We start from the raw sequence: 25,393 nt of genomic DNA on the forward strand, positions 1-25,393 counted from the left end.
CCTTGATTCAGCTTGGGTACAAAATGGCGCAGACAGTCTGCTATTTTAATGCCATAGACTTTTCGGCAAGATTTAATACATCTTGCTCGGATTGGAGAACTTGCTGCAAGGTTTAAGACATCTTGCTAAGGATTGATTGAAATGCCTCATTCTGATTCCATATTTTATAGGTTCAACTAGTCTTTTAGGTGAGAGGTTGCAAGTCTCGGTATTTTCGCTGCCTTTGGGATTACGAAGAACGACCCTCCCAACCAACCTGAGGGAGAGCCTCAAGGTTAGACCTGATCCTTGACTCAGCTTGGCCACAAGATGGCGGAGATAGTCTGCTATTTCAATGCCATAGATTTTTTGGCAAGATTTAATACATCTTGCTCGGATTGGAGATTTTTTAGCAAGGTTTGAGAGATCTTGCTAAGGATTGATTGAAATGCCTCATTCTGATTCCATATTTTGAATGCTCAACTAGTCTTTTAGGTGAGAAGCTGGAAGTCTCGGTATCATCACTGCCTTTGAGATGACAATGAACGACCCTCCCAACCAACCTGAGGGAGAGTCTCAAGGTTAGACCTGATCCTTGACTCAGCTTGGCAACAGAATGGCGCAGACAGTCTGCTATTTTAATGCCATAGATTTTTCGGCAAGATTTAATACATCTTGCTCGGATTGGAGATTTTTCTGCAAGGTTTAAGACATCTTGCTATTAAGGATTGATTGAAATGCCTCATTCTGATTCCATATTTTATAGGTTCAACTAGTCTTTTAGGTGAGAGGTTGCAAGTCTCGGTATCATCACTGCCTTTGGGATGACGATGAACGACCCTCCCAACCAACCTGAGGGAGAGCCTCAAGGTTAGACCTGATCCTTGACTCAGCTTGGCCACAAAATGGCGCAGACAGTCTGCTATTTTAATGCCATAGATTTTTCGGCAAGATTTAATACATCTTGCTCGGATTGGAGGTTTTTCTGCAAGGTTTAAGACATCTTGCTAAGGATTGATTGAAATGCCTCATTCTGATTCCATATATTATAGGTTCAACTAGTCTTTTAGGTGAGAGGTTGCAAGACTCGGTATTATCGCTGCCTTTGGGATGACGAAGAACGACCCTCCCAACCAACCTGAGGGAGAGCCTCAAGGTTACACCTGATCCTTGATTCAGCTTGGCCACAAAATGGCGCAGATAGTCTGCTATTTCAATGCCATAGATTTTTTGGCAAGATTTAATACATCTTGCTCGGATTGGAGATTTTTTAGCAAGGTTTGAGACATCTTGCTAAGGATTGATTGAAATGCCTCATTCTGATTCCATATTTTCAAGGTTCAACTATTCTTTTAGGTGAGAAGTTGCAAGTCTCGGTATCATCAATATCTTTGGGATGACAATGAACGACCCTCCCAACGAACCTGAAGCAGAGTCTCAAGGTCAGACCTGATCCTTGACTCAGCTTGGCAACAAAATGGCGCAGACAGTCTGCTATTTTAATGCCATAGATTTTTCGGCAAGATTTACTACATCTTGCTCGGATTGGAGATTTTTCTGCAAGGTTTAAGACATCTTGCTAAGGATTGATTGAAATGCCTCATTCTGATTCCATATTTTATAGGTTCAACTAGTCTTTTAGGTGAGAGGTTGAAGTCTCGGTATTGTCGCTGCCTTCGGGATGACGAAGAACGACCCTCCCAACCAACCTGAGGGAGAGTCTCAAGGTTAGACCTGATCCTTGATTCAGCTTGGCAACAAAATGGCACAGACAGTCTGCTATTTTAATGCCATAGACTTTTCGGCAAGATTTAATACATCTTGCTCGGATTGGAGATCTTGCTGCAAGGTTTAAGACATCTTGCTCAGGATTGATTGAAATGCCTCATTCTGATTCCATATTTTGAAGGTTCAACTAGTCTTTTAGGTGAGAGGTTGCAAGTCTTGGTATTGTCGCTGCCTTTGGGATGACGAAGAACGACCCTCCCAACCAACCTGAGGGAGAGCCTCAAGGTTAGACCTGATCCTTGACTCAGCTTGGCCACAAAATGGCACAGATAGTCTGCTATTTTAATGCCATAGATTTTTCGGCAAGATTTAAATACTTCTTGCTCGGATTGGAGATTTTTCTGCAAGGTTTAAGACATCTTGCTAAGGATTGATTGAAATGCCTCATTCTGATTCCATATTTTATAGGTTCAACTAGTCTTTTAGGTGAGAAGTTGCAAGTCTCGGTATTATCGCTGCCTTTGAGATGACGAAGAACGACCCTCCCAACCAACCTGAGAGAGGGCCTCATGGTAACACTCGATCCTTGACTTAGCTAGGCAACAAAATGGCGCAGACAGTCTGCTATTTTAATGCCATAGATTTTTCGGCAAGATTTAATACATCTTGCTCGGATTGGAGATTTTTCTGCAAGGTTTAAGACATCTTGCTCAGGATTGATTGAAATGCCTCATTCTGATTCCATATTTTGAAGGTTCAACTAGTCTTTTAGGTGAGAGGTTGCAAGTCTCGGTATCATCACTGCCTTTGAGATGACAATGAACGACCCTCCAAACCAACCTGAGGGAGAGTCTCAAGGTTAGACCTGATCCTTGACTCAGCTTGGCAACAAAAAGGCGCAGACAGTCTGCTATTTTAATGCCATAGATTTTTCGGCAAGATTTAATACATCTTGCTCGGATTGGAGATTTTTCTGCAAGGTTTAAGACATCTTGCTAAGGATTGATTGAAATGCCTCATTCTGATTCCATATATTATAGGTTCAACTAGTCTTTTAGGTGAGAGGTTGCAAGACTCGGTATTATCGCTGCCTTTGGGATGACGAAGAACGACCCTCCCAACCAACCTGAGGGAGAGCCTCAAGGTTACACCTGATCCTTGATTCAGCTTGGCCACAAAATGGCGCAGATAGTCTGCTATTTCAATGCCATAGATTTTTTGGCAAGATTTAATACATCTTGCTCGGATTGGAGATTTTTTAGCAAGGTTTGAGACATCTTGCTAAGGATTGATTGAAATGCCTCATTCTGATTCCATATTTTCAAGGTTCAACTATTCTTTTAGGTGAGAAGTTGCAAGTCTCGGTATCATCAATATCTTTGGGATGACAATGAACGACCCTCCCAACGAACCTGAGGCAGAGTCTCAAGGTCAGACCTGATCCTTGACTCAGCTTGGCAACAAAATGGCGCAGACAGTCTGCTATTTTAATGCCATAGATTTTTCGGCAAGATTTACTACATCTTGCTCGGATTGGAGATTTTTCTGCAAGGTTTAAGACATCTTGCTAAGGATTGATTGAAATGCCTCATTCTGATTCCATATTTTATAGGTTCAACTAGTCTTTTAGGTGAGAGGTTGAAGTCTCGGTATTGTCGCTGCCTTCGGGATGACGAAGAACGACCCTCCCAACCAACCTGAGGGAGAGTCTCAAGGTTAGACCTGATCCTTGATTCAGCTTGGCAACAAAATGGCACAGACAGTCTGCTATTTTAATGCCATAGACTTTTCGGCAAGATTTAATACATCTTGCTCGGATTGGAGATCTTGCTGCAAGGTTTAAGACATCTTGCTCAGGATTGATTGAAATGCCTCATTCTGATTCCATATTTTGAAGGTTCAACTAGTCTTTTAGGTGAGAGGTTGCAAGTCTTGGTATTGTCGCTGCCTTTGGGATGACGAAGAACGACCCTCCCAACCAACCTGAGGGAGAGCCTCAAGGTTAGACCTGATCCTTGACTCAGCTTGGCCACAAAATGGCACAGATAGTCTGCTATTTTAATGCCATAGATTTTTCGGCAAGATTTAAATACTTCTTGCTCGGATTGGAGATTTTTCTGCAAGGTTTAAGACATCTTGCTAAGGATTGATTGAAATGCCTCATTCTGATTCCATATTTTATAGGTTCAACTAGTCTTTTAGGTGAGAAGTTGCAAGTCTCGGTATTATCGCTGCCTTTGGGATGACGAAGAACGACCCTCCCAACCAACCTGAGAGAGGGCCTCATGGTAACACTCGATCCTTGACTTAGCTAGGCAACAAAATGGCGCAGACAGTCTGCTATTTTAATGCCATAGATTTTTCGGCAAGATTTAATACATCTTGCTCGGATTGGAGATTTTTCTGCAAGGTTTAAGACATCTTGCTCAGGATTGATTGAAATGCCTCATTCTGATTCCATATTTTGAAGGTTCAACTAGTCTTTTAGGTGAGAGGTTGCAAGTCTCGGTATCATCACTGCCTTTGAGATGACAATGAACGACCCTCCAAACCAACCTGAGGGAGAGTCTCAAGGTTAGACCTGATCCTTGACTCAGCTTGGCAACAAAAAGGCGCAGACAGTCTGCTATTTTAATGCCATAGATTTTTCGGCAAGATTTAATACATCTTGCTCGGATTGGAGATTTTTCTGCAAGGTTTAAGACATCTTGCTAAGGATTGATTGAAATGCCTCATTCTGATTCCATATTTTATAGGTTCAACTAGTCTTTTAGGTGAGAGGTTGCAAGTCTCGGTATTGTCGCTGCCTTTGGGATGACAATGAACGACCCTCCCAACCAACGTGAGGGAGGGCCTCATGGTAACACTCGATCCTTGACTCAGCTTGGCCAGAAAATGGGGCAGACAGTCTGCTATTTTAATGCCATAGATTTTTCGGCAAGATTTAATACATCTTGCTTGGATTGGAGATTTTTCTGCAAGGTTTAAGACATCTTGCTAAGGATTGATTGAAATGCCTCATTCTGATTCCATATTTTATAGGTTCAACTAGTCTTTTGGTGAGAGGTTGCAAGTCCCGGTATTGTCACTGCCTTTGGGATGACAATGAACGACCCTCCCAACCAACCCGAGGGAGAGCCTCAAGATTTGACTTGATCCTTGACTAAGCTTGGCCATAAAATGGCGCAGATAGCCTCAAGGTAAGACTCGATTCTTGACTCAGCTAGTCTGCTGTTTTAATGCCATAGATTGAAATCTTGAGCAGTGACTGAGATTATGTGACTTGAGTAAGATACAGCTGAAGCATCCAATATATTCAAGAATATAAAAAACGGATTCCAACAAGAATGTAAAGATATGGAGGAGAGATTTCTAGCAGTTTTGAAAAGTCTTGCTAAAGATTTTATTCCAAATTGAACACATCATTCTTATTCTAATATTTTAAAGGTTCAACAAGCCTAGGATCACATCTGAATCACTGACATCCCCATTCTGTAGAAAAGGAGCCCTGGGAAAGGAGAACCCATCAAAGATCGTCTCGAAAACATTGCCTTGATCAGGATACGCTGAAAAACCACCGATGAGGAAAATCACTTCATCATCATCATCGTGGAAGTTTTATAACCCTTTTGGGTCTTCAACTTATAAGGTTTGTGAAAAATCAGTGCAATACAGTCTTATTTTCCATCTCTTCGAATCTGACACAGTCAATTCTTTAAGACATCCTCATTCCTTGTCTTTTATAGGCTACTTAGACTCATACTTAGACTGGTCATTCTCTATTGTTGTTTGTATATCAAAATATGGTGCCCACACAGAAAAACACAAAAAGACCAGGCGCTTTATAAAAACAAGGAAAAACGAAGTACGGTGTGGGAGAGTCGTCTCACTTGTAGTAAAAATATGAACTTTTTAATTTTTCCAGAGATTGTCTAAACGGGTTTTGAAAGTTTCAAGGGTATTTCTATTTGCAGCTACAACTTCATGTCAGTGATGGAATACTGTCAGGAACAAACCTGATGAAAGAACTCTCATTGCTTACACCAATGTTCGCGTTGATACAGAGCTGGACGATCCCATTGATGCTCTTGTTTCAGGCAAATGTAATGAAGTGCTGTGCAAACGATCTGTTAAGCAAACATTTGTTCCAAATTGTAGCATAATATTTGTTCCAAAGAGTGATTTACCGACATGCTTGAAGATCACCTGTTTGTATTTGACAATGCAATACTGCACAAATGTAATGTGATGTAATGCAACGATACAATTTGTTAGGCAAAATGTTTGTTCAAAATTGTGATTTATCAACATGTTTGAAGATCACCTGTATGTAGATCACCTGTATGTAGATCACCTGTATGTATTTGACAATGCAATACTGCACATAATCTTTCACTGTGGCCCAGTGTGTTTTGCACCCTTGAAACTAATGTAATTTAAACTTTTCAAGCCTGAATGCTCTTGGGAGCGCCCTTCCTGTTCTCAAATAGTCTGTGAATCAAATAAGCCACTTAAGTATGTTGATAACTTTATCATTTCATACTGTGTCATCTTCCTTTGCCCCACATAGGCATATCTTTCATTATTTTCAATTATTTTTTATTTTTTAAAGATTTTTGGCATTTTTGTTTTTTCTTCAGTGGTACATGTATGAGGCGCCATGTGGGACTTTAATTGTTTCCCTAAATTATTTCAAATAATGTCATTGTTTCAAACAAAAAATGAACAAATCAGAAATTATTTCATCCAATAAAGTACATTTTAGAAACAATTATTTTGTATTCAAACCAGCGTTTTTATTTTTCAAACCATCGGTTTATTTTCAAACCAGGAAAACATACACAAATTGTTTCCATACCATAGTAGTTCTGCAAATCCATGGTTTGGAAACCATACCAAGTTGTCCTTTTTATTATTTCAAACCATGTGGATTCGCAAAGTCATTATTTCAATGGTTTACAAACCACGAATATGTGCGTATTACATTCTTTGCATCCCATGAAAAATTGTATACGCTACAAACTTGTGGTATGCATATAATTGTTTTACGCAGCCACGGGCGCCATGTAATTAAATCATTTGACGAAATTATTTGAAATAAGCAAATTATATCGAAATAAATGAGTGAACCAAGTCAATTGCATTGGATGATAAACAATCACGCACAAAATCATTATTTCCAAACCATCACTTTAACTTAGTAACAAACTGATCGTTTCAAATCATGAAAGTATGCACGAAATTATTTGTATACAATCTAATTGTACTCATCTAATGTTGATTATTTGCATCCCAGCAACGTTTTTTCAAACCATGAAAACGCGAACTCTGATTGTTTCCATCCAATCACTTTCAAAAGTCATTGTTTCCATCCAAGCAAAACTACGTTCATAGTATGCGCACATGGTTTGCGCAGTAGACAGGTTTTAGGTCTCGTTAGGGAGTTTTTCCCAAATGTACGACGTCATCATCGCGTTTGAATACAAAATAATTGTTTCTAAAACGTACTTTATTGGATGAAATAATTTCTGATTTGTTCATTTTTTGTTTGAAACAATGACATTATTTGAAATAATTTAGGGAAACAATTAAAGTCCCACATGGCGCCTCATATACATGTTGGTCATTATAGCTAGATTACAGGTAGGTTAGGCCTACAGGGTTACAGCATTAGTTTATTTCATGACTGGCAGTTAGTGCCGTCATCAGCAGCCACCTAGCGATAGGATTGAGACTAGTGAGTGCAGTAGGTGTAGGCGCAACGTATCTAAGGTTAGGGACTCACTGGTCTTTATCTCCAGGAAGATGACACACCTGGGTAATCATGGCGAAGCTGCAATACAATCTTATCACTGGTTTTAAACTTGATCCCAGTTGTTTGCTATAATTGGGCAAAGTTTGTTATCAGATTTTAAAACTCAGAGGCTCATGCCAGTGAGCATGTTGCGCGTTTTAATAGTAATAGTAGCTCGAATTGGGCACATGGCTTGAAAGGTTTAAAACATTGACCTGTGATAAAAAGGGTGAGTTTCTGGGAATGGCCTGCAAAGGCAATTGCTTTTTCTCACCCATTTTTTCACAATCAAATATTGTTTATAAAATGTAAAATGTATGATGTAAATAATGAAGTAAAAATGTATAACATAATAAGAAAGTACTTCTTTGAAGTTATTTATGTTTTGTTATGGTAAAATGAATTACAGGCCCTTACTGTAAACTCACTCAGGAGCTGTCCGACCGTCAAATGGCAGCACCCGCTGGATCTGTCATATTCATAGTCCCCTGCTGTAAACTCACCCGGCCAGGAGCTGTCTGGGCTTCAAATGGCAGCACATGCTGGATATATCAATATAGGACAGCCCCCCCCCCCCCCACTATAAACTCCCCCAGGAGCTGTCTTAACCTTAAATGTGGCAGCACCAGTGGGACATATCAGTCGCCTACCATCCTACTGTAAACTCACCCAGGAGCTATCGCCTCTTGATCATGTGAATCAAATGCTAGTCTGGAGGTCTCAGAAGCCCACTTTGTCCCCTCCAATAGATCTAAGACATGCCTTTTCCGAGGCCGGTGTAACATCTGTGGTTGTTCCCCATGTTTCAGTGTTTCCAAACAATAGGCAGCTAGAGAGACCATGACTTTTCAATAGGGGGGATACACAGAAAAACTCGTCAATCTATTTTTGAGCGTTCCCAAACAATGAGGGGAAACACTCCAAAACAGAAACACTCAAAAACATTACACCGGGATGGATGTACGCTATCCTGATTCAAATATTATTCATCATTCTCTTCGTTGGCCATCTTCTTAGGTGCCTGAGATAGTAAGTCAGGTGCCCGAGATGAAAAATAAACATCGTCACTGAAAAAAAACACCATGTCCTTTCACCAAGACGAGAATATCGTCTAAATCGGATTCTTGGTCGTGTGAAGACAAGTCTCAAATGGTCTGTGAGAGGTGTCTAAATGAACTCTTTGCGACCTCGATGTCAATCGTCAGAGATAACGCCCTAGTGGGAACAGGTTATGGAATTCGGCACGCGGCGACTTCTAGTAGCGGACAATTCCAGCGATTTTTGCAAAGCGACAAATCGCGTCAGTGGGTTCAGGTTAGGCCGTCATTCAATTACTTTGTGTCCAGCAATTAGATTGGCCACCCGTTTATGATGGTGCGTCCGACAGATTACCTTGCGGGAGTTATCGGCGGTGAAAGGAGACTTTAGGACCGATATTCACCGTCGATAAGTCGGCATGTCCTCAATCTCTCCGTGTCCATGAGAGGGCAGTTCTGGAGCACATGCTCTGGTGTCTGCAATGGCCAGTCCCAAGATGAAAGATAGTGGTCGCCTCTTTTCTGTCCATGTCTAGGAGTGTTACATCTCAAGTCCCCTCTTCTCTCTTGCCAGAGTTTTTGTGGGCCTTCTTCAGGAGTGTATTCATACTTCTCTGTACGAGGTACTGGAATATGGCAGTCACACAGCAACAAAAAATAATTTTGTTCAATCAATTTTAATCAACATACATTGAGCTATATATACAAATTTTTGCTTTTTCTATAGGCTATATATTGTGTTATTCTTTGTTTGCAACACTTTGGGCTCTGCGGCACAAACTTCTGGCAACACTAGCCAACAATGCCACCACAATATTTACAATACAGGCTACAATTGCTGATGTACTCTCGCTAAGCTGACCAACCGTTTTATCAATTTCATGAATCTCACTGTTGCTTACTTTACCCTTCTAGTCAAAATCATTTGAATAAATTAGAACAGATACACGATGTACCGGGTATGTATCATGTGTTGTGGAGTATTCACAGGCTGCCAAGACATTATGCCTTCATTCGTCTCAATTATCATACAAGACCCATGTCATGTAATTGTTATCATGCGCAATAAATTAGGAAGTGTTGAAGTATCATCTAAAAAAAAAAGAAGTGTCTTTTCAGGATGCCTCAACAAAAGTACACAATGTACATTACAAAATAACATTGGCTGTCGGATTAGCGCAGTGGATCAATGTCTGTCACCTTGTTCTAGAGAAAAAAATTGAAATGAGATGGCTATGAAAAGTTTCCTATCACAGTATTTTCCCAGCAAATAGTCACAGCCCAGCAGTCAACCATGATAATCATTCACATATCATTAAATTGCTAAGACACACACATGTGCTTTCCCAAATGTTTCAAATTTTTCTCGAAACTGTCATAAATAGAGCAATCCTACAAACTATATATGGACATGTACAGTTACATATCCAACATTTTTCCTGACCAACTCCCATCAAGAACCTTGATAGTTCTTCACATTACCCTGTACAGCATAACAACGCTTGGTTACTTTACATGGCTGTCATGAAAGTGTCAACTGAGGCATTGCATTTCCCTCTAATGTTTGTGTCACCTACGAACACATAATATGTTATAAATTAAAACTTTCTCCACATCCACAAGTTCCTTTGATATTTGGGTTGTTGAATATAAATTCTGAAGCTAAAGGCGTTTCAACATAGTCCATTTCTGTTCCCAGTACTGAGAGCTGAGCTTTTGAATCTATGATTATCTTTGCACCTGGAAAGGAAGCAGACAGAATATTTCAGAACATTTAAAACAGGTCTTTCACGATCACATCACAAAGTAGGCATCCAGGCCTTTTAACTGGGATACTGTGTTGTTCATTGTTCTAACTTCTAAGGAGTAATAATACGGAGACATATCAGATGAAGCCAGAAAGACTTCAGGATGATTCAAAATATATCATGTCTCACAAGGCACACATGGCGTCTAGGCAGGCTAAGGACCACATGGCGAAGATCGACAGAACATGAGGCTAGGATGATAGGGATGAAGTGGACCCAAGTTGAGAAAACTGTGACCTATGCTTCACTTGGAGTAGCAGGGTTTAAGTCAAGTAAGTCAATTAACATGTCTGGTGAAGTAAATTCTGTAGTAGTGTTTGTTAGATAAAAACATTTCATTGTTCTGGTAGCGCAGGTAAGATTCATTGCCTGGATCACTGCAGCGTACAGGGCTGCTTGAATATCAGCTTAGCTGTGGTTTTTTAATTATCAATGGTTAATTCAACGTTAGAATACCGTCTTGATGCACCTCCTCATCGAACTTCCCCTTCTCATTGCAGTACTCCAAGGTATATGATAAACCATTACAACCTCTTGTCCGCACTCCGATCTTTAGACCAACCTGAAAATAAAAAACATTTCAATAAACGGACAGTAATGACAAACCACTACCAACATGTAGCCAATCACAAACGAGTTTTAGCTCTGCAACCCAGTTTTTAAGGTCATACAGATTGAAGATGATGAAAGTCACGCAATGACTTGCAATACATTTATCATAAAAGCATGCCTCTGCTGTGAATGCCTGCACTTTTCTCCAGTTATGAGGGCAGAATAAAGTTTTTTTTAAAATGGAATTAAGCTTTCGACTTTCTTTGTGTGAAGATATTGAGAACAATGTAGAGGTCGTAAAAACCATCATTACCATGCCAACATACTTTAGTCGCTTTTTACCTCACAAGTCAGACAATGTCCTACTTACTACACCATTGATCTACTCACCATCTCAGGTCTTTCTTTCATGAGCACCTTCACCTTTTGCACTGCAGTAGGAGTCTAAAATGGAAAGACAGACAGAGATCAATCAAAGTTGTTGTAGTACCAGTATACTTTATTGAACTTTAAAGGAAAACTTTTTGGGAAACAAAACTTACTTTTCCCAGATTTGATCATGCATCCAACGTGGTACCGGTGAAACATCTGTGGTTGTTCCCCATGTTTCAGTGTTTCCAAACAATAGGCAGCTAGAGAGACCATGACTTTTCAATAGGGGGGATACACAGAAAAACTCGTCAATCTATTTTTGAGCGTTCCCAAACAATGAGGGGAAACACTCAAAAACAGAAACACTCAAAAACATTACACCGGCGTTTCAGACAAAAGCCGAAAAGGGCCTGTAGGCTGTAGGAACACACTTCGATTCGACTAACTTGATCATGATGAATGACCTTCAATCCTTCATTATGAACACGATACAGCCATACATTTCGAGGCGTAAATGCAAGAAATTAACGGTAAATCGAAACTATAGACTACAAACCAATGTTTTATTAGTTCTTACCAATGTCAATGCAGCTCTGGTGGGAATCAATCGCATTTTTGAGACGGCACGAACGGACGCAGAAACAAACTTCGCAGCTGACATCTTGGCCGCTTATACAAATAATATTGCATTTAAATTACTTTCGACACATAGATATACCATTATCTGAAGCCTAATAAGCATTTAAGGGAACAAACAATTATACATTTATATGTATAAAAATACATTTGGCTATTGTTATCCTGTATTTTCTAGTAAATTCGTGATAAACTAAAAATATTTTCTGTTGTTGTAAGCGACTCAGAAATTGCGCAGTCTTTCACGTTTTGAACTTATGCAACGACAAAACTATTGATTTTCCTCTAAATGACCCATAGATGATATAAGCAAGATGGGTGGATGGAAATTAGAAGTTGCGAAGGTAAGTTTTGTCCTTGGTTTTTATTGATCTGTTGCGTATTTCTTTTCAGGATGTTTGTTTTAGGAATCAGTAGTGGGCAATCTAATTTCGCCACATCCCTAAGTAGCCTACTTATAGACATGCAATTTTTTATTCTAATGACATGCAGTCATGCTCAAAAGTAACTATCTGTGCCCTGTGTCCAAAGTGATTTAAATTATTTTAGTAAAGTAGCGTGAATTAATCCAGGGCTTAGCGTCATCCACTGGCGTCATAGCATTTCAAAAGTTCTAGCATGTCTTATTTTGGTTCATTTCAGATGGCCATGTATATGTCATTTCCAGTTGGACTTTTCTACTATTTTAACCAGCCTTCGTTTTTTGAGGAGTGGATGATGAGTAGGAGGGTAAGTTCATTTTTTGGCCTAGTCCCTGCAAACAAGCTATATAAATGTTCGCTGCGTCCAGTGAATAGTCACTATAGTGATCTCAACTGCATGTGGCAGAAATTGCTTGTTTGTTCTGGGCATCAGAGGTGCTTGTGACCCGGGCTCAAAGTAATCGTTTCTCTTCGAAGATTAAAGTTTAATATTTTTGTGTGTTTGTTTTCAGCATGAATTATTCCCTCCCGAACAACCTGGGGCTGTAAGTATCAGTTCAAAAATTATCAAGCCTTTCGACTGATAAATAATTTACGGTTTAGTGCCTCCAGACAGTATAGGCCATATAGAAGTCATATTGAGTTACTTTTATAGAGCTAATGACCTTCCTGGATGATGCTTTTTGCCTTCTACAGCAGTAGTTCCACTGGCAGACTGAAGCATAGTTCTTCATGATCTCTGGCCAACTTTCTTTTGTCATGTTTCACACATTTCTGTGTGTTTGCAGGCTCTAACAGGTCAAAACATACCAAAAAAGATGTTTGGCCTTTGTGACCGCCCTTTATATTGCATTCTATAGTGTATTCTTTTTGTATTCCAGCGGAGAGCCATTCAAAAGACGATTGTCAAATTAGATGAAAGGCGTGAACAGAAATGGAAGGAAAATATGAAGAAGGTAGACACATCGTCATAGTTTTAGGAATCTGTTTGATTTAAAAGATGTATCATGTTAAACAAAACTGAATTTAAGAGCCCTGAAGTTTTGCGAATTTATAATATTGGGGGATCTCAGAAATAGGAATCATGTACACACTTTTGAATCATGGACCAAATTTCATACTTTCTATGTTGTTCTGCTTGAATAAGTGAATGTAAGTCAGGCTGTGAGTACAACCACTTTCAATACATGCCTTTTTCTGACAATTTTGAGGACAGCTTTTGTATCCATGAAACGAGCAGGCAAGCTGGGCCTGCCTGGGAAACTGTATGGATTCCATTGTTGTCGATAATGATACTTTGAAAATGATTTGTGATAAGTTCTTGTGTGAAAATTGTGGTGTATTTAAAAATTCTGAAGGATGTGACAAACTGTGTGTTTTGATGTAACTAAGATGTGGCTGACTCTTGAGGCTGGGTATGCATAGACTGTATGGACGTGTGGCATTGTGATATTGATAATTGTCACCTGGCCGACAAAAGAGTATGTTCCTGTTGTAATGGAACATGTTGCATGATGTGCCGTGCACAAGAAAGACATTGGGTGATATGAATAAAGACTAGGAAATGCTTTTATCTCCATGTACATTTACACTAGGCCTTCCTGTACAAAACCGGAGTAAAAGCATTTGCTAGTCTTTATTCATATCACCCAATGTCCGTGCAATGCATTACAAGAGAACAGTCTGTGGATACATGTAAGCAGTATAGTGATGGTGAAACGCATGTGTCCAAGGAATTGGTGTGATCCTCTTGTAAATATATGTATCATCAACCTTTTTGGAGAAAAAATAAAGAAGAAATGGAATAAAACCAAGTGTTGTTCCTTTGTCCTTATGGTGTTGCCTCCTGATCTATTTGTTGGCTTGTCAGTTGTGGCAAAGTTTGTTCGGACCAAGAAGACTGATGAGACATGTAACGGTCATGAAGACTACGAGGTTGCCATGCTGTTGTCATTTTGGCCACCTTGAATTTTAATCAGGTCCAGGATAAAAAGTTTTTGCCTGTAAAGACCTAGAAAACGTGACCCGGCTGGTCTCGGATGTAGAGACCAACTGTCTCTGTGGCCCCTCGTTCTGACACTGTCGCCTCCCATTAGGACAGTTTGGCATGTACACCTGATACCAATGGTCTACCTGCCAAGACCAGGTTCTGTTTGGGTACCAATTTGAACTTTTTCCCAAATTTTATAATGGAATTGGATGTGAATAAGGCTCAGACAGACAGTGGATGTTACAATGGTCTCTGACCTCTGTCGTATATTGGTGTCAAGGCCTTGCTAGATGACCTGGATAACATCCAAGGCACTGTGTGCAAACAAACAGAGTTGTTCCTCTTGGAAATAGAATCCCTTGATCATATTCTTTTATTCATACACGGGACAATTCGAGTCAGGTTTTTTAGAACTTGGCTATACAATGTACCCTGTCCACGTTTAAAGTGTGCACTTGTCCATCCTAAACAATGAATTTGGCCACCTGAATATTCTTCCTGCTTGTATACAATGTAGCAGGGTCTTTTGATGACATGCTCATACAGTCCAAAGCCATAGGGGACAATGCTTTAAATGATGGCTATGGCTTAAACCCATGCTGACAGACTTAATAGAGGGGACACGAGAGATGGTTGTGCCGACCCGCAGACAAGACAATGTAGGTGCCAGTACACCCAAGTGTAGATTATTCCCAGTATCGTAAAAGTGGTGTGCAGTCTGCATCTATTATGTACACTGGGTCAAGTTCCGGCTCCTGTGTTGTAGTCGAGATGATCCACTGTTAGTAGAGATGCAACAGTCCTTTGACGAACTGAATGTCATCAAGAGCCAAGACCAACAACATCGATTGATGTTACTTGGCAGTGCTTGGTTGTGACATTGTCTTCCAAACTAGCTTCAGCCCCTCAACTCCTTTAATTTTTTATGAACAAGAAATACACAAAAGATTTGGAGTTTGAGATATGTTGTTTATTAGCATGATTTTAAAACCATACTCCTTGTAACAATGCCAGTACATATACTACCATAGAATCTCAACACAACCAATCACCATGTATTCCAGTATTCTTCCATGTATTCTTATGGAATCCAATGGAATAGTTAAAGCTACTGGGTCAGAAACATGTATACTTTCCTGAGTAAGGCTGAAGCCGAGCGCTCCGATGAAACAAACTCAAGAAGTTTTTAGTAATACATGTACGTTGGCGTTGATCATCAAGAGTGATGTACTTGTCTTTGCACAGCCATGTTTCAGATGAGACCTTTGGTCCCAGTCAAGACATCTTACCTCGGAAACTTAAGACAATTGTGGATCTTTTAGCTGCCATAATGCATTTGACTATTTTCCAGAAACAGATACAGTAGATTTCACCTTGTTCCTCAACTGTGGCGACACCTCGGTCTCTAGAACATAATAGTGTCTATCATGGAACTGTGGAGATACATGTACCTCGGTCTCTAGAACATGATAGTAACTACATGTATCATAGAACTGTGGAGACACCTTGGTCTCCAGTACATAATACATGTAGTATCTATCATGGAACTGTGAAGATACATGTACCTCGGTCTCTAGAACATGATAGTAACTACATGTATCATAGAACTGTGGAGACACCTTGGTCTCCAGTACATGTAATACATGTACATGTAGTATCTATCATGGAACTGTGGAGATACATGTACCTTGATCTCTAGAACATGATAGTAACTACATGTATCATAGAACTGTGGATATACCTTGGTCTCTAGAACATAATATTACCTATCATAGAAATGTGGAGATACCTTGTTTGACCTTGTATGCAACAAGATCATTCAGCTGTAGGAGAATCATATCTCTAATTCATGATGAATTATTTTGGCAACAATTTACAAGGCATTTTGGCCATGGGTACCAGGAAATGCAGACGAGGACACCACGGCAGCAAAATTCGAGCCCTGGAGATTACTTGTAGTCTTTATGAATTCTTGCTTGTATCGAACTCTAAAATCATGAACTCTGAACCACGAATACATGATCAGCTAGTGTCACCTGTAGTTCTTGCCACGTTTTTCAAACTCTTGACAGCAAATTTTTCAAATACCCCCCCCCTGAGTTAATCAGAAGAACTCATTCAGTTGCCTACTACCAGTACATACTGGTATATGTTGGACACTTGTATGAAGACATCAACCAATACATCCTACTAGCGTTGCAATGCATAACTGATTCGGAGATGATATCTAGCAGGATGCTTTGAAAACTAACACGTATATGGCCTATATCAAGCAGGATGCTTCGAAAACTTACAAGTGGCCTAAACAGAGAAATTAAAGTACAACGCCAGCCATTTATTGTGTACTTTCTAGAAATGCTCTGCAGATTCAGACTAAAAACACTAGAAACTGTTATCTCTTCTCCTAGAAGTCCTGTGGTTTCACTCTGGCGGATTACGGCCAGTGGCCACAGACCACGACTATAATACATGATTGTATGACTGCCATTACCAAATTACACCCACATTACATCATGACCGGTAGCCGCCTAAAAGAAACAGGCATCTCTGATGAAGAAAACCAAGCCGTCATCCATTGAAACTCACACATAAGTCAGTTAGTTTAGCACGCAACACCAGTTAAACCTAGAAAGCGCCTTTTCATATTGTGTCCATCATTTCAAATCCAGGATCATTGATGAGGGGTTTTCTAGATAAGACTTCCAAAGATTTGAGAAACGAGCCATCGTGGCGCCATCTATTACACGGTGATCGGCTGACCAACTAACTTGCATTATATGGGCCTTGATGACTTCACCATTTGAGCCGAACCTTGGTAATGCCTGAAAATAGATTGACATGAGAGCTTACCTCATTTAAATAGAATATCAAGTAACCAAAACACACAGAGTAACAGTTTTCAAGTCTTTGAATATTCTTACAAGTCTCATGTATCATCAATGAATGAAACGGCCAGGGGCCATTGTGCTCACCGTAGAAAGCAATCTAGTACTGTTAATTATGTGCGATATGTGAATAGGTGATAGGTACCCTGGTAGGCGTACTCATACATATATATGGAATGGCTAGTAATAGGACAGGGTGGTATATATTAGTTTATGATCAGACCAATAATTGTCAATGACATCGACAAGTTCAATATCATGTGATAAAGCAGTGTTGGTGAAGACTAGGTCTAACGTTGAGTCAAAATCTGTGGTGTTTTTTGTCATGTGCTGTGTGAAATCAAATCCTTGCAACATATAGGTTTCTAATTTAGCATTGTAGTTTTCAGTATTAGCTATTGACTTCATGTTGAAATCGCCCATGATGAGGTACCTTTCAGTTGGTTCATATGTTGAGAGGCACTCTTGTAGTCTATAGACCAGGTTTTGAAATGTGCAAGTTGGTGCTGTGTAGATTGCAATGACATGAATGACTGTGTTGGAGTCTTTTGGATGGATGCAAAGAGATATAGATTCGAAGTTACTGGTGGTAATAAATCGTTTCTCCATTATTCTTATATCATTTTTCACATAAATCATTAGACCATGAGGTGGTCTTTGCACAGGGTTGGCAGTATTTTGGTCATTGCGCACAAGCTGGAAATCAGTGATAGAATAGTTCTTGTCGGTATCAGATCGTTTTAAACGTGTTTCTGCTAATGCAACAATAGATGCAGCGGTTATGTTTGGATCCGGTTTTAAATCACTAAAGTGTGCGTAGACAGATCTAGCATTGTGGTAGACAATTTTCAGTAGATTTGATGGCTGGTAAGACAGGGCAGTTTGTATTATTTGATGATTTGACCAACTCTGGTCAGCTATGTGCAGTGAGTGGATGTACTGGGTATTCAATTGATTGGTGAACACTAAATCTAATTCTGCATGTGGACACTAATGTAAACTTTTTTCTTTTTTTTCGTGCTTGTTTCTTCATTTGATTGATAGGCGGTGAACATACCATTATCTGATTGTGTAAACAGATGTTCATCCCTTTTGGAATGTTTTGGCAGACCTTTTGTGGTTGGTTCTCCAATATATTGTTCAAATTGATATCTCTGCATCATGATGGTTTCCAAGTCGTTCTGGTACATGTTGACCATTATCTTGTTTGCTTTCGCTGAATCTGGATCATTAGCTAGTACTGGCTTGTCAATGTTATTGAAATTTCCAATGATGAAGAATCTCTCTAATTGTTGGTAGGGCAAAAGGCAAGTATGGAAATTATTGATTAGTTTTGACCAAGTGGAATTTGGATACACGTTTATGAAAAGGACATAGTATTGTTTACACGAGATAGATTGCGGAGGCTGTAAGTGCAGGAGGATTGTTTCAAAAGTGTCTGTTCGATCGGTTGTTGTTTCCAAGACAGTAATGTCTTTTTTTATGTATAGCATCAGTCCATGCATTGGTCTCATGATATTGTCTGTCGGTTGGTGATCATTACGTACAAGTCTGAAATTTGGTAAGGCATATGTTTCAGTGTGATCAGATTGTTTCAACCGAGAATTTGCAAGTGCAATGACGGACGCTGTTGTGATGGTTTGATTTTTTTTAATCTCATCAAAATGATCATACACTGATGTAGCATCATTGAAGACAATGGCAAGTTCTTTTCCCTGGTAGACAGGTGTGTAGCACAAGGAGAGTTTGTTTTTCTGCTTCATTAATCTCATGTACTTGATCACTTTGGCTGATTGCGAAATGGCACTTTCATTGAGGTCAAGGATGTACAGATCATCGATGGATCGGACTCGACTTAAAGCAACATAATGTGAATGTTTCATTAAATTTGTTGGTGTTGTTTGCAGTACTTGGTTAGTGTTCATGTTAACCACAAGCTTTTTGAATGTGCCCCCTTGTGCAGAGTGGACAGTTCTTGCATTGCTGGGTTTCAAGGGAAATTGACTTCTCATAATGGTATGATGTTTTCCCCATAAGAACTGACGTTTGACAGCAAATATAGGTGTCCATGATTTGTCGATGTGGTCTGAGTAAAGGGAGCGATTGGTTGCTCTTCTTTGTTGTCCAATCTTTGTTTCTTCGAATTGAACCCATATAATGGACGGATTTTTAACAATGTCTTTAAATTCAATATATTTTACAATGCAGGATGAGCCATTTACTATGCCGTCTTCTATATCGGAGTTAATTGTTGTTGAATATGTGAGGGAAACAGCAATGTTGAGTGTCCTTTGGAGGTTTGCAGAGGCTTTGTACGTGTCTATTGTTTTTAGGCTGTCATATATCTTTTGTTTTTGTTTTTCCGAAACATTTGTTATGAGAACATCATGAGCATCAATTGTTACTTTTGTCATAGTTGCTTTATCGAAAAGTTTGTTGTTATGAGCATCGACTAATCTATTAAGCAAGAATATGTGAGGTACATCTTCAGGATAATTTGGATCATTTTGGGTAATCATACGACTTTTTAATTGAGTCAAGTCATCTTGGGTTTGTTTTCCTGTTCTTAATCTATTTAGGATGTTGGCGAATGTCATGTCACCTTGTTGCCTCATTATTTGATCAAGTTCGTACACAAAGAAGTATTCTTGCCAAAAATTACCTGCCAAGTAGGCATTCGTTGCATTTGAATCTTCAAACACATAACTGTCAAAACATGGTTGCAGTTGATACATATCACCAATGGCAAGGACATGTATTCCTCCAAATAGGTTCTTGTTGTCTAAAATGTCCGTTAGTCTCTGGTGAATGAAGGAGAACATACCACAGCCAACCATAGATATCTCGTCGATGATAAGGACTTTTAAGTGCCTATATTTAGCTCGTAGTGTATTTCGTTTTTCTTGTACCAGGGGTATGTAGTCAGCTTTGAAATTCTTTTTGAATGGTATACTAAATGCTGAGTGTATTGTAGAGCCTTCGACAACATATGCTGCATATCCACTGGGGGCTATTATTTGTATTCGTAGATCCTCTGGATTCTGACCTTCTTCGGAACATAAGTGTCTTAGCATGAATTGATATAGGGCTTTAACAACTTGCGATTTGCCAACTCCTGCCCCGCCTGTTAGGAAAGTACACAGTTGATCATCACTGGTCTTCAATCTTTGTACGATATGTGTGAAGAACTCTCTTTGTTTATGGTTCAAAGTTCGAAGCAAATCTTTGTACTGATCATCTGGCAATCTTTTACCAATCAATTCAACTTCTTGACCAGGTGGACGAACAGAAATACCAATGTCTTGGCCAATGTCATAAGTCTTCTGATTATTTGCACGCTCAGGGTCAAAGAATAAGCATTCGCTACTTTGGATAGTGTGATCAATTTCATCTTGCTCAATGATATCGCCTTCTTCTGCTTGGGCAATAGCCTCTTGTAACTCGTCAATGTTCTGTTCATACTGTCTTCGTTTGGCTTCAATAGGTGTAGTTGTTTTCAGGTAGTTGTAATGCTGTTCATAGGTTTCAAAATCCCCCAGCAAGTTTTTTTCAGATGTCATCCAAGGGTGAAACAGTAATATTCTCTCCCTATAATAAGCTTCAGAATCGTTGTCTTTATTGAATTTGACATATCTGATGACCTTAGGTTTATTTCTCTTCGTTATCTTCATGCCACTCTTTGTGACGTAGGATTTTTCTACGTTAAAATCATGGTCCTCATCTATGTTGTGAACATGTTTTGAAGTCATTTGGTCATCAAGCTCACTGGAATCATCAGAAGGGTAATCATCTACATTGTCTTGAAAGAGATCATCATCATGTTCAGTTTTTGGATATGTAATGGTGAAGCATGCCACATAATCAGCAAGGCAATATTTTCGAAGACAAAATGGTCTTTTAGCATAGAGGCCGATGTTTCCAAGAGTCTGTACATCAGTTGATTGTGGTGACAATTTCTCTAATTTGTCTCGGTCTTTTAATATAAATGGCCGTTCCTCAGGGGTATTGGTATTTATGAAGACCACATCTCGTGAACAGCGCGTCATTGGCATTTGTAGTACAAGATATGCTGCCTCTTGTGCTCCCGTTTCAACAGAATTGAGAAATTTGTTTCCCATGTGGCGAACAGCTTGTCGGAGTTCCATCTTGTCTGCCTTTGCTTCTTTGGATGCGGTGTCAAGAAGAGCACTCATTCCTTTCTGGGATTTGCAGGTGTATGCAATGATGTAGACTGCCACAGCATATCCATCAAGAATGAATTGAATGTCATGGTTAGCTTGCCAGGCACCAAGTAAGTGCTTCATGTATGGATTAATACGGATTTCTGAAGGTTCTCTTTTTAGGAATACTTTTGGACATTTTAGGGATGACCGAATGCTTTTGATGTACTCATCTTCTGACATGTCTAACTGTGCAAGAAATTCATCAAACGTGAGGACGACATCTTTTCCGTCACCCATTTCATTCAAAGTCTCATTAATTCTGGTGAAATTTGCCTTGTATTTTTTCAGAAGTTCTTCATCGATATCTGGATCAAGTTGTTCCAGAATTCTTGTCCTTCTCATTGGTGGCATTGGATATCCAAATCTGCACACTGGATGCTTACCTTTTCTGCATGTCTTTGAATGTTTGTGATATTGCAATGCAAGGAATGGTTTATCAGATTCACTGACATTTGCTGATACGCTAATTACAGAATCAATGTAGTTCACAACTTCTTCTTCAGAGGCTGAGCCATACTTTGGTGCACCTTCTATCCATAGAGCAATATGTACATGTGGACTACCTCTATTCTGAAATTCCACCCTATAAAAGCTATCATTAATTTCACCGCCCAGTGGGTAATGTGGTCCTTTCAAAACAATTTTCATGAATTGCTGAAATCTATGATCGAAATATCTAGCACAGGTTACAGGATCAGCACTAAGCAGTCGGCTTCTTGTTTGCCAGTTAAACTGCTCTATTTGTTCATCAGTATATTCTACTTTGTCAATCAACAAGCCGAGTGTCTTAAGGAGTGGTGACCATCTTGTATCAGCAGCTGACAAAGACATGAACAGAGTTGGTATTCCGAGTTGTCGTATCATAGCAAAAACTTCTTTTTTCTTGTTTTCGAGGTAGGGTGGGGAATTCCGTATGGTTCTGAATATATAATAGCCCTCATCCAAGCGAACAATATTATCTCGAACATTGCTGTTTAACACATCTTCGGCTGTGTAAGCTTTTCCTTTGCTTTTGCAACGCCGTACAGCTAACTTCACTTTATCAGATATTTGTTTGATTTGTATTTTCTTCAATTTAAAGAAAAGATTAGGAATATTCTGGGAAACTCGGCGATCTACGGATCTCAATTCATATTTGCTGATATCACTATAGTGCACTGGTATGTCATTTTCAGATCTACCATTTCCACAAAATATTGTTGGGAATGAAAGGTATTCTGCATTACTATCTTGAAATATGCTTAGTGGTCTTTGGCCTTCTCCAGGGGCAAATATGAATTCCTGAGGTTCAGCAACTTCCGGAGCATCGAGCATTGTGTCCATGTTGCCAGATGTTTTTTCTGTTTCGTCGACTTCACTGAAATGATCGCTATCATCATCGGTGTCATTATCATTAGTTTTATCCTCTGTATTTGAGGCAATGTGAATGTCAAAATGAGGTGTACTATTTTGACGGTTTCTTTTCAGTTGGGACGTGCTTGGCACAGGTGAAGAAGCTGTTGGGTCAGCACTAAAAAATATATCTTTGCCGTTTTCCGTGATCATCTCAAAATTGACAATACCATCTTCATCCTGTTTCAATAACTGTGAAGTGCTTGGGCGAGGCTCTGATCCTGCTGTGTCAACAAATTCTGACATGGCTCCAGAGTGTTGCTGGTGTAAAGATTCCTTCCAAGTGTTGTGGTCATTGATAGTGATATCTTTGTAAAGAGGACCATTGTCTTTTAACCACTTCAGAGCGTTAAGTACTTTAGTAGGTCTGATATTTTCAATAAATTCATTGGTTTTGTATTGCATTCGCCTTTTGAGTTTTACTGGCACGGTTTCCATATCGGATAAATTTCTAGGTAGAGACCTAACTGTTTTTGACACATCTACTGGGACATTGACCACATTGCCTCTCACCATCTTCTGACCACCAACTGGAAGTTCTCTCATTTGCATGAACGGAATGCGTAATGATATAAGTCTTTCTTCCAACTGGTACAATTCCAGTTCTTGTGGTTTGTCTTTTACTTTGAAGCCAACATTGTTTGCAATTGACAATTTTGGGATTTTCCCTTTACTGACGGAATCTCGGCAAGTTCGGCAGATCCATTCTTTGTTGTCAACAGATATATATTCAGTCTTACATTGTGCCAACAAATCTTGTTGTGCCGTTGATACACTAGCTCTTTTGATATCAATGACAGAATCTTTAAACCACGTTTGATGACAACACGTGCAAACATAAAGGGGACCAATTTTAATTTTTTGATGAAATTTGTCTATGCATTTGTCAAGGTTGGAACCATACTCATTTTTTTGTCGTAATGTTTTTTCTACAGACTGGTAATTGGCGTTTGCTCTAGATATCTTTTTCTGCATTCTATTGGATAGCATTTCTTGGTGCCTATATTCTCGATCACTTGACCGCTTAAATCGTTTTCTTTCTCTTTCAATTTCTTGGAATTCCTCAGCACATCTGTATTTCTTTTTTCTCGATAAATCATTATTTTGTTCAATGGAATATATTCTTGGATCGCTACGACTTTTTTGTTTGTTTCTTCGTTCTTTGACTTTTACTTCATGATTTTGCCGAACATGTTGCTTACTTTTTAATTCTTTGATTTTATAATCTGGATCAGTGCGCAGTTTCCGTTTGCTTGGTGTTCCTCTTTTATTTTCCCTAATTTTATAGTCTGGATCAGCACGAACCCGCTGCTTATTTTTGACCTCCTTGGCTTTATAATCTGGATCAGCACGATCTCGTCGCTTACTTTTGACCTCCTTGGCTTTATAGTTTGGATCAGCTCGCAGTTTCTGTTTGCTTGATGTTCCTCTTTCATTTTCCCTAATTCGATAGTCTGGGTCGGCACGATCTCGTCGCTTACTTTTGACCTCTTTGGCTTTATAATCTGGATCAGCACGAACTTGTTGCTTACTTTTGACCTCCTTGGCTTTATAATCTGGATCAGCACGAACCAGTTGCTTACTTTTGACTTCCTTGGCTTTATAATCTGGATTAGTACGTTTCTGACGTATGTAGGCCCTCATTTTCGCTTTCTTCCTTTCATGTTTTTCGTTCTGATCCATGAAATATGTCGCAAGATGATCTAACAGTGGTTTCTGACAATTTGATGATAATCTTTCTTTGGTTGAAGTGGCACTATGCGAAGCATTTATGGAGGGAGTCGTGCTGTCATTCGGATAGACTATTGTCTCAGACATGCATTCATTTTCTGAAATTGCTGTATGTGCAGGTGTCTTCAAAATATTTGGTTGGGTTATTTTCTTATCATCAGAATGGTTAATTTTTTCATCTTTTTTTCTAATCTTTTTTGGAACAGTGGTTGATGAAGGTTCAGTGATATTTCTGGTGCGTACCGGTAAGCTTAAATGGAGTGGATCATGTTGTCTATTCAGTGCTAATCGAAAGGCTTTTGGTGTGAGGATACTAACTTTGAAGAAAGTCACTTCAAAAATAAGTTGATGCAAATCATTGGCGTATTTGTTTATATAACACTGAAGTTGAGAGTCATCACCAAAGCTTAACAATACTGATGTTCCATCAGGAACTTGGTTACCATGCTTGTCTCTGCTATGAGAGTCAAAGAGATAATAAGCATTTTCATGAAACATCACTGCAAATGCATCGTATCCAATAATCAAGATTGCTCCAGTGCAAGTTGTGATGTGATCAACAGCAGTTTGAAGGGACAAGTTTGGCAATTCCACTGTTGTTTCATGTAAAATCACATTTACTGTCGAGCCAAGCCGTTTCAATTTGAAATGTTCATTGAAACATTTGATTAATGGAGGCAATTCGTCAACTGCAAGGTAACTAATACTGTTGAAACTCCTATACAACATGTCGCCATTCATCAAGATGTCATTCAAATCATTTGATGCCCAATGCAAAGGTGAAATGACAAGTGAATACATCAGTGCGGTCACTGCATTTGCAACACATTGCTTACCAACTGAG

The 25,393-nt window shown here is 39.3% G+C and overlaps 3 protein-coding genes across 3 annotated transcripts in view; 1 reads left to right on the forward strand and 2 right to left on the reverse strand.

Annotated features, from left to right (window-relative positions):
• Positions 1 to 9,205: 9,205 nt before the first annotated feature.
• On the reverse strand, positions 9,206 to 11,961 carry LOC135486894 (iron-sulfur cluster assembly 1 homolog, mitochondrial-like). The gene is made up of 4 exons (XM_064770055.1): positions 11,848 to 11,961; positions 11,289 to 11,342; positions 10,803 to 10,908; positions 9,206 to 10,278 (listed from the first exon to the last, which is right to left on the reverse strand). The coding sequence occupies exons 1-4, from the start codon at positions 11,929 to 11,931 to the stop codon at positions 10,130 to 10,132; spliced, it is 393 nt and encodes a 130-aa protein (XP_064626125.1). The 5' UTR covers positions 11,932 to 11,961; the 3' UTR covers positions 9,206 to 10,129.
• Positions 11,962 to 12,056: 95 nt separating this feature from the next.
• On the forward strand, positions 12,057 to 14,138 carry LOC135486895 (protein PET100 homolog, mitochondrial-like). Its single transcript, XM_064770056.1, has 4 exons — positions 12,057 to 12,250; positions 12,549 to 12,635; positions 12,841 to 12,873; positions 13,210 to 14,138. The coding sequence occupies exons 1-4, from the start codon at positions 12,221 to 12,223 to the stop codon at positions 13,300 to 13,302; spliced, it is 243 nt and encodes an 80-aa protein (XP_064626126.1). The 5' UTR covers positions 12,057 to 12,220; the 3' UTR covers positions 13,303 to 14,138.
• Positions 14,139 to 15,273: 1,135 nt separating this feature from the next.
• LOC135486610 (lipoamide acyltransferase component of branched-chain alpha-keto acid dehydrogenase complex, mitochondrial-like) overlaps positions 15,274 to 25,393 on the reverse strand; it is a 31,984-nt gene continuing 21,864 nt past the window's right edge. The window contains exon 10 of the mRNA XM_064769545.1: positions 15,274 to 17,140. Within this exon, the coding sequence (XP_064625615.1) occupies positions 16,973 to 17,140 (168 nt within the window). The 3' untranslated portion in view covers positions 15,274 to 16,972. The remainder of the gene's footprint in view (positions 17,141 to 25,393) is intronic.

Source organism: Lineus longissimus, chromosome 4, assembly GCF_910592395.1.
Source record: "Lineus longissimus chromosome 4, tnLinLong1.2, whole genome shotgun sequence".
Classification (NCBI taxonomy): domain Eukaryota; kingdom Metazoa; phylum Nemertea; class Pilidiophora; order Heteronemertea; family Lineidae; genus Lineus; species Lineus longissimus.

Bases quoted from the DNA above. Each gene is read 5' to 3' on its own strand.
- LOC135486894 (XM_064770055.1), bottom strand. From the start codon at position 11,931: ATGTCAGCTGCGAAGTTTGTTTCTGCGTCCGTTCGTGCCGTCTCAAAA. The intron at 11,343-11,847 runs GTAAGAACTAAT...TTTCCATTTTAG, and splicing joins CCAGAGCTGCATTGACATTG to ACTCCTACTGCAGTGCAAAA. The intron at 10,279-10,802 runs GTATTCTAACGT...CTTCCTTTCCAG, and splicing joins TGAGGAGGTGCATCAAGACG to GTGCAAAGATAATCATAGAT.
- LOC135486895 (XM_064770056.1), top strand. From the start codon at position 12,221: ATGGGTGGATGGAAATTAGAAGTTGCGAAG. The intron at 12,636-12,840 runs GTAAGTTCATTT...GTTTGTTTTCAG, and splicing joins AGTGGATGATGAGTAGGAGG to CATGAATTATTCCCTCCCGA. The intron at 12,874-13,209 runs GTAAGTATCAGT...TTTGTATTCCAG, and splicing joins CTCCCGAACAACCTGGGGCT to CGGAGAGCCATTCAAAAGAC.